The following is a 9,086-nucleotide window of genomic DNA, read 5'->3' as shown; positions in this document are numbered from 1 at the left end:
CAGGGGCCTGGAATCCAGAATTCCCTGCTGAGTGGCCGGACCAGGCACAGGGCTGCGCGGCGGGCGCTGCCTTAGGCAGGCCAGGCTGGGGGCCGGTGACCCCGAATTGCAGGCTGGAGCTGTGGGGGCTGCCGCAGCGCCTCGCTGGCCCAGGCCCCCAGGAGCCCACTGCCGACCCAGCCTGGCCTGGAGGGGCTGCTCCCGGGCCTGGGCACCAGGATGCACTGCTGGGGGCTGGAGGCCGGAAGTCTGAGATAAGGTGCCGGCAGCCGCGCCAACCGGGCCGTGCCCGGAAGGCTCGGTCCCAGGCCCTTCAGTCCCTGGTGGCCCCACAGGGCTGCCGGCCCACGGAGTCTGTCCGAACGCCCCCCGCGGGCACAGCGCTGTCTGTCCGGCCCAGTCACCCGCCCTGACGGACTGCACCTGCCTCCGGAAGGGGCGTGCCCGGGGGAGGGGGTTCAGTCCATACAGACACGCCTTCTGGGCCCTCCGCGGCTCCAATACACGTTCTGCTGTTCAAGCGTGTGGCCAGCTTCCGTCTGTGCCATCTGGGGCTGGGTGGCCCGAGACCCCCTGCTGTGCCAAGGAAACCACGTGTGGTGCCACACCGGGCCCCGCACGGAGGCACTGGCTGCCCCGGGCACCTTTCCCGGGCCTCGGGTGCCTGAGGCCAGGCGCTAGCCGGGCACAGAGCCAGCCACACTCCCCACCTGGCGGGCCTCGTCTGCGGGAGAGGAGGCTGTCACCTCCTGAGGCCAGGGAGCGGTGACCGGCTCCTACATAGCGCTAGCGCTTGGGCACCTGCCACTGCTCCTGGCTCTGCCAGCTCCCAGGCTCTCTGCGTCCCAGCCCAGCCCCGGGCGGCCTGGGCGGGGCGGCCTGGGCGGGGCGGGGCGGGGCCTGGGCGGGGTGGGGCGGAGTGGGGCAGGGCCTGGGCGGAGCTGGTGGGGGTCTCCAGGCCCTCAGGCTCAGCCACCTCCTCAGGGAGCCTTCCCGGATGCCTGCCTAGCATAGGTCTTCTCTGACCTTAAAGCCTGTGCCATGTCTGCGAGTCGGAGAGAACATCGGGCTTCCTTGGTGGAGACAACGGGTGGGCAGCTGGCCAGAAGGCAAGGAGAGCCCAGCACTGATGCCGAGGAACTGACAATAGCCTTGACTTCTCTGCTCCCACCCCATTACTTACTCCCTGTCTAGGTTTGCAGCTGGGAGCACACAGTCTGGGGTAAGGAACCAAGGAGGCTGGTGCAGGGGGAGGAGCCTGAAAGCCCGGCCTCAGTGCTGTGCTCTGTAAAATGGGCTTCCACATGCTGCCAGAGATATTGGGGGGGGGGGTGGTTTAGGGTCTAGTCTGGTGGTCTTTTCTTCCCACCAGTTTAGCTGAGGCTGCTGCCTCAGCCCCCAGCCCTGGCACATCACCCACAGCACTGGTGGCCTGAGGGAGCCCGGCATCAGCCTGGTAGGGGAGGTGATTATTGGTGTGTTTCCCTCAAATTCAATAATACCTAGAATTGTAAAATGCCTCTGTTTTTCTCTAAATAAATATTCTTCATTTTTACTTCCAAGTCCAAGGAGTTCCATTGCAAGTTAAGAGTCACATAGCAGGTGGCCTCCTGGGCTTTGCCCTTCTTCTTTAAGCTTTTAAAATTAAAAGCATTTTAAAAATAAAAGTAATCCGAGCTTGTAGCTGCAAAGAGCTAGGTATTTTGGGAGAAAAGAATTTCCCCCAGAGCATCAGCCTGTGGACTGCGGGGTCCCAGGTTTGATTCCAGTCAAGGTTCAGGCTCAGTACCCAGGAGAGGGTGTGCAGGAGGCAGCCGATCAATGATTCTCTCTCATCATTGATGTCTCTGTCCCCCTCTCCCTTCCTCTCTGAAGTCAGTTAAAAATAAAAATTAAAAATAGGACTCCCCCCACCCCCCTGCGACGTTTTCTGCCAGGCTGCTTGCCACCCTCCACGCACAGGCCCCGGTGTCCCACAGCAAGAGCCGCTGCCCTTGCCTGGAGCCCACTCACCACCCTGGTCTGAACCCTGGCCTTCAGATGCCAGCGAGCCTCTGGCCACAGGTGCAGTGACTGCTTGTGGGCATGCGGCCTGTGCGTGAGCCTCCGAGCTGGGACGTGCCCCTGGTCTCCACCCCAGAACGGGGTGACGTCGTGCTGCCGCCTGACTTCTTGTCTGTGAGCTGGGCCTGCTGTCTGAGCAGAAAGCAGGAAGTGACACCGGCTAAGGCGGTGCGGTGTCCACACGGACAGGACAGTTCTGAATGCCATCCCCAGGACACACGTGGTGGACGCCTCCCTCAGAGTGGGAGCCCGAGGCAGAGAGCGGACTGTGCTGGCAGAGGCACGTGCGTGCTGGGAGCCTGGCACCGGCTGGGCTGAGGGCTCCCTTGTAATGAGAGGGCCCGGCCACTGGGACAGGGCGTGTGCCCACAGCCCCGCTGCTGGGGAAGCAGCAGGAAGCAGTGCGTGCTGGTCAGGCATCCGGAGGCTTAGTGAGCCTGCCCAGAGCATGCCCAGGGGAGGAGGGCACTTGGCACCACCCCCAAGTGTGTGAGCCTGCTCTCCAACTCCTCTCCCTCCGTGCTCCCTGCTGGCCTCCCCCTGCTCAGCACAGACCCCGTGCCACTGGCCCCTCCATCCTGCACCGCAGCTACACTTTCCTGATGACCGGGAGCCCAGGGAGCGTCCTCCCACACCGGAGGTGGCTCAGGCCTGCCTCCCAGGGGCCGCCTCGGGCGCGGTGATGGCCGCTGGCAGCTTCAGTTCTGAGGGAGGCCCGTGCCCATGGTCCCCGGTCCCCAGCAGGAGGCCAGGGCCACGCACCTCTGAGTCCTCCAGGAGAGGAGACAGAGAGCCCAGGGCAAGGCCGCAGCCCCGCTCAGCCCCCCTCAGAGCCTGGGGAGGCTCTCCCGGCTGGACAGCGCCCTCTCCTGTGGGGAAGGAGTTTGGGCCTCCTTACCACAGCCGCTGGCTTCTGGGAACAAACATCCAAGAGACAGAAGGCGGAGGGGAAGCTGCCACAGCTCCAGGCTGTGCCCACGCTCACTTCTGTGTCTCTGTTCTCCACCCACCCTCCTCCTGGCACCTGAGACCCCACACGGGCCCCCCAGACCAGAGCCGGGAGCCCCTGTGTCTGTGGCCGCTCCCTCTCCTGGGGCAGAGGGCTCTGCAGGGCAGACACTGGGCCGTGGGGCTCGTGTTAAAGAGAACCATCCAGATCAGACAAGGTCACCACCAACCATCACCTGTGGGCACAGGGCAGGTGATGACAGACGAGTGAGCCCAGGGCCTCCTAGGCCTGGGAATCTGAGTGGCTGCTCTTCCTTGCCAGCTGCAACCTCCCCCCTACTGCTCCACCTCCTATGTGCATCCTCTCCTCACCAGGCCCCGCTCCTTTCCACCTCCTCTGTGTGTCCTCTCTTCACCAGGCCCTGCTGCTCCACGTCCACCTCCTCTGTGTGTCCTCTCCTCACCAGGCCCCGCTCCTCTTCCACCTCCTCTGTGCGTCCTCTCCTCACCAGGCCCCGCTCCTCCACCTCCTCTGTGTGTCCTCTCCTCACCAGGCCCTGCTGCTCCACCTCCACCTCCTCTGTGCGTCCTCTCCTCACCAGGCCCCGCTCCTCCACCTCCTCTGTGTGTCCTCTCCTCACCAGGCCCCGCTCCAGGGGAATCTAGGTTTTTCCCTTGAGGCCTCGGCCCCTCAGCATCCGCATGCCCGGCCATGGCACTGCCAGCTTCGGGGACAGGGTCGGCACCGGACCTCCTCCTGTACCAGGGCTGCGCTGCTTGCTGAGGCTGCTCAATGACGGCCACAGCTCCATGGCTGCATACGCAGCGGGCTTCCTCGCTCCTTGTTCCGGGCCGCAGCCAGAGGCCAGGGATCAGCAGGAGTGCTCCCTCTGTGAGCCCTGGGGAGCAGCCTCCGTTCACTCCGGCCTGCACGCTCCATGACCCTGGGTGCCAGTCTCCGCCTCCGCCATCGCACAGCCTCCCCCATGCGTCCTCCCCTGGCCAGCGGCTTTAGGATCCGCACTCTCCTCAGCAAAGACCTGGCTTCCCAACAACCTGACGTACTAAGGTTCAGGGTGGACATGAGCCTGGGGTGACACCATTCAACTCAGGATGCCAGCGTTGGTGTTCTGCCCTCCTCCGGCTCGCTCTCCCCTCCGTCACTGGTCACCGCCTCCCCTTCCACACCTGAACGCAGCCGCCCGCTGAGCCCCGCAGCCAGGAGAGCCCTGGATCACAGACCCCTGCCCGCAGCTGCTCCCCCTCCTCCCCCCCGACACAGGGCCGCCCCTCGGAGCTGCTGGGACCACCTCAGACACAGACCTCCCGCTCTGGGTACTGGGGAAACACCCAAACACTCCCGCCTCTCTGCATCTGGGACGCCCCTCAGACACCACCCTCCTGAGCTTTGGGAACCACCTCCACGTGGGCCATCTACGCCGAGCTCCTGGGGGCCCCTGAGGGCACCCCTGCTCTGAGCCCTGGGACCCCCATGTTCTGAGCTACCTGAGCCCTAATTAAGACATGAGTCCTTCCCTCTACACCACGCATGTCAAGCTCACAGCCCAGAATGAATATTTTTGTGGCCCAGCCAATATAACGGTATGTAAGAAACATTTTAATAAAAACTTCATAACTTAATTTTTACAATATCTCGTTATACATAATCCTATATAATAAAAGGCTAATATTGGAATTGGCCCCTCAACCAGGAGTTCCACTGGGAGTTTGACCTGTGGCCCTTCCCTCCATTCCCCACCAGCCCTGCCCCTGATCATCCGATTGGGGCAGGGCGGGCAGACCCCACCCATGCACGAATTTGTGCATCGGGCCTCTAGTTATTAAGAACGAACTACAACGTTCGCTAATGGTTGATTACTCGAATCCTGTTACGTTCATTTTCCTTACACGCAGGCGCACCATTTCCTCCACTAACACCAGCAGCGGAGATTTTAGCGGCCGATGACCACGTCATTAGTCTGGGACTGACTTGTTTGGTGTGCGAAACAGGATACATTTTGCTTTGGAGAGCGAGAAAAATAGGTCTATTTGTGTTACACTTATAATTTGTGCAGTTGTTCAGTGTCTAGTAAGTTACTATTCAAGAAAAATTTTAATTTTTATTAAAATGTTCAGTTATTTTATGTTAAGGATGACTCCTTTATTTCAGCCCTTTGTAATCAGCATGTCTCTATCGGAATAAACCTACGTTTCTATGAAAACAAAAGCTTTTGTTTTTTGTGGCCACATACACTTCCACCTTCTCTACTTGGCCCGTGGGAGCTGAGGCTGTGACGCACTTGCCTGCACTGTGGGGACCTGGCTGAGGCGCAGGCCCTTTTTGAACACCGGGGACACACTGATAAAAGCTGCCCACTCTTAGCTCCTGGGGACCCACCTCAGACATGAGCCCCCACTCTAAGGTGTTTGGGACGGCCTCCGGCAGCCCCCCTGTGATAGGGGAGGGCGATGGCCCCTTCCTCTGAGGTTTTGGGGAGCCCTGAAGATTGGGCACCCAGGCCAGTCTGGCCCTGACAGCAGAGGGGCGGGTGTTGTTCTCTCAGAGGCACTGCCAGCCTGGATCCAGGCAGGGCTTTTGGGAGTGCAGGCTGATTGTGGGGACCAGGAATCTGACCCCAGAGAAGCTCGCTCGGCTCCGGGGCACAGAGCGCAGCTCCTCCCCGGGGCCGGGCCGCCTTGGTCACAGGGGCACCAGGAGGCCCTGGGGATCACACAGCCACCACCCGGGACCCCCGGAACCACCCGGAGCCCCTCGGGTCCACCCGGAGCCCCCGGTACCACCTGGAGCCCCTCGGGTCCACCCGGGACCCCCGGTACCACCCGGAGCCCCTCGGGTCCACCCGGAGCCCCCGGAACCACCCGGAGCCCCTCGGGTCCACCCGGGACCCCCGGAACCACCCGGAACCCCCGGAACCACCCGGAGCCCCTCGGGTCCACCCAGAACCCCCAGTACCACCCGGAGCCCCTCGGGTCCACCCGGAACCCCCGGTACCACCCGGAGCCCCTCGGGTCCACCTGGAACCCCCGGTACCACCCGGAACCCCCGGTACCACCCGGAACCCCCGGTACCACCCGGAGCCCCTCGGGTCCACCCGGAACCCCCGGAACCACCCGGAGCCCCTCGGGTCCACCCGGGACCCCCGGTACCACCCGGAGCCCCTCGGGTCCACCCGGAACCCCCAGTACCACCCGGAGCCCCTCGGGTCCACCCGGAACCCCCGGTACCACCCGGAGCCCCTCGGGTCCACCCGGAACCCCTGGCCGTGGTCAGCAAACTGTGGCTGGCGAGCTCTTTGGCCCCTTGAGTGTGGCTCTTCCACAAAATACCACGGCCTGGGCAAGACTATTTTGAAGAAGTGGCATTAGAAGAAGTTTAAGTTTAAAAAATGTGGCTCTCAAAAGAAATTTCAGGCGTTGTGCTGTTGATGTTTGGCTCTGCGGACTAGAGTTTGCTGACCACGGCCCTGGGGAAGCACCGGAGCCCCTGGGGACTCGGCTGCAGTGGCCCAGGGGGTCACAGGGGAAGCACGCCTGCAGACACCCTCCGACGAGAGCTCGAGTCCCCCAGGCCTGGGTGCTGGGGCTTTAGGGGCTGACGCAGCCCCTGGGCACAGGGGTGGCCTGCTGTGCCCTGGGAGGGTGGTGGGCGGGCACAGCTGCACGTCAAGCCCGTCAAGCCCGCCTGGTCCCTGCGCCTCCGCTCCTGCTCGGGGTGGCTCCCTGGGTCTCATGGTAGGGAACAGCTCCTCCGCTGGCAGGCCTGTGCAGTGCTGCTGCCGCCCTCCGGGGAGGTCAAACAAGAGGGCACAGCCCCACCGCCGAGGGCGGAGGGCTCTCTGTGGAGGTGGCACCAAGCAGTCTCGCAAAGACCTGCAGGAAGAGCCAAAGAACAGTACACCAAGGCCCGCGTGCTAGGAGCTGTGGCCCAACCCGGGGCCTGGGGAGCGAGCAGCAGAACACACGCGAGGAAGGCGGCAGGGTCGGAGGCCACCGGCGTCACCTGACCCCGTCCCAGCGCCGAGCACCTGGAGGTGTGCCCGCAGTGCGGCCGGTGACGGACGGACGGACGGAGGGACAAGTGACCCTGCTGCCCCACGTCGCTGTGTGAGCTCAGGCAGGTGTGTCCCCCTCTCCGGCCTCAGATCACACGGCTGGGTGCCTCCAGTGCTGAGCCCAGACGAGAGCTCATTGGGCCGCAGACTGTTGTCCCCACTTTCCCAGGAGTGGAGGCACGGCTGAGGCCTCAGGGCGGCCACCAGAGCCCGTGCTGCCGCCTTCCCGAGGGCCCCACGGACCTCTCGCCCGAGGCCTCTGCCCCTCCCGCCCCGTCCTGCCCGGCTCCACCCCGGCCCCACTGACTCACTCACCCCGCCCCCTGGAGTCGGGGCATGAGGCAGGGGTCTTCTCACCCCGGGAGCGGAGGGTGGAGCGAGGTAGAGACAGAGGACGGAGAAAGCGAGGCGGCCAAGTCCTTGTTGGGGTCGGAGCCCAGCCTCCTGTCATGGGCTCCAGGGGCTGCTGACCACCCTGCAGGGCACACATCCCCTCTAGGCCCAGAGCGGGCGCTGGCAGTGCCCTCCACAGCCCTGGGAAGAGGAAGGAGGCGGCGTCCAGTGGGCGTCCTGCAGCCACCTGCGGGCGCGGAGAGCTCACACCTGTGCTGTCCGTGGGCAGGGACTCTGGGCCCAGACTCTGCAATAGTTGCTGATATCTTCAGGATATTTCGTAAGAACAACTGAGTTTCTCTCCCCCCGCCCCCCCCTCCGGCCCCCTCGCTGTTAATCCTCAAGTAAGGATATTTTTCCCATTGACTTCTTTTTTTTGAGAGAGAGACAGTGAACGAGAGGGGGAAAGACAGAGAGAGAAACATCGATGTGAAAGAGACACATCAGTTGATTGCCTCCCACAAGTGCCCAGACTGGAGCCAGAGATCCAGCCTGCAACCGAGGGACGTGCTCTTGACCAGAATCGAACCCGAGACCCTTGGGTGCACAGGCCGGCACTCTAAGCATGAGCAGCTCTGGCCAGTCTCTCTGTCTCTGAAGCTCCAGCACACAGGTGGAGGGGAGGGGAGGGAAGTTGCAGGGGAGAGGAGGGGTCCCCCCATGGACTTGATAGCCGCCTCTGGGTGCCTGTTGAGGGTCTGTGTCCAGCTGCTGAGGATGCGGCCTGTCCTGTCTCCACTCACTGCAGCCCAGGCCGCCCAGTGATGGGGGCCTGGGGGGACCCGGTGCTTCATGGCACCCTGCTCCCCACCCAACGCCAAAGCAGCGGCCCCACTGTCCTTCGAGGCCTGGTGCCCCTGGCTGGCCTCCTGGGGGGGGGGGGGTCCCAGAGCCCTGTCCCTTGCACGCCCACCCACCCCATTCCTGTCCCCCAGGCCGAGGCACTGTCCTGAGGCCACTCAGCCAGGTCTGTCCCCACGGAGAAGGGCAGCCCAGCCAGGCTGTCCGAACCAGCAGGAGGGTGTCTCCTCCTCCCACTGCTCACAGCCCGGGCTCCCGTCCCCCACCCCAGGCCGGCGGGCAGGGCCCTGCGAGCAGTGCACGTGTGCGGGGGGCGGGGGGTGGCAGACAGGAGAGGCTGGGCCCCATGGTCCGGAGCCCGGGAGCCTGGATGTGGGCTCGGTGGGGTGCCCAGTCTTCCCTGGAAGACCCCTCATTGTGCTGCAGCTTCCCACTGGGTCTGAAGCTGTAGGACTCTGACTCAGTTTCCCCAGCTGTCACAGGGAGCACCCTGGGGTTGTGGTGAGACTGGCCCAGTGGGGGCCTCCGTCGCCCCTGCCCGGGGCTGGGGGGCTTCTGTCTCCTGCGTTTGCAGGGGCCTGGCCAGGGCTGGGGGAGGCGGCCTCGTCTCCCAGGGACTCGGGATCCAGACGGCTGGGTGGTCCACGTGTGGGCACCAGCTCGTGCCCAAGCTCACCTGTGCCCGGCCAGCCGCGCTGGGCCCTGCTTCGCCGTGTCCCACCGAGCCGGAGCCTTCACCCACCTCCTGTGTGCCCCTGGTGGTGTCTGTGCCTACCTCACTCGCACCCTGTGCCCTGCATCTGGGCC

General features: G+C 63.9%; 1 protein-coding gene across 1 annotated transcript in view; it reads left to right on the top strand.

The window, feature by feature from the left end:
• Window positions 1-3,714: 3,714 nt before the first annotated feature.
• Window positions 3,715-9,086, top strand: part of LOC118714779 (proline-rich protein 2-like) — a 6,106-nt gene continuing 734 nt past the window's right edge. The window contains exons 1-2 of the mRNA XM_036430191.1: window positions 3,715-3,904; window positions 5,720-6,299. Coding sequence (XP_036286084.1) covers window positions 3,715-3,904; window positions 5,720-6,299 — 770 coding nt within the window. The remainder of the gene's footprint in view (window positions 3,905-5,719; window positions 6,300-9,086) is intronic.

This window comes from Pipistrellus kuhlii, unplaced genomic scaffold, assembly GCF_014108245.1.
Source record: "Pipistrellus kuhlii isolate mPipKuh1 unplaced genomic scaffold, mPipKuh1.p scaffold_m20_p_102, whole genome shotgun sequence".
Taxonomy (NCBI): Eukaryota; Metazoa; Chordata; class Mammalia; order Chiroptera; family Vespertilionidae; genus Pipistrellus; species Pipistrellus kuhlii.
Note: the sequence above shows the minus strand (reverse complement) of the source record. Positions and strands in the feature narration are given on the sequence as shown.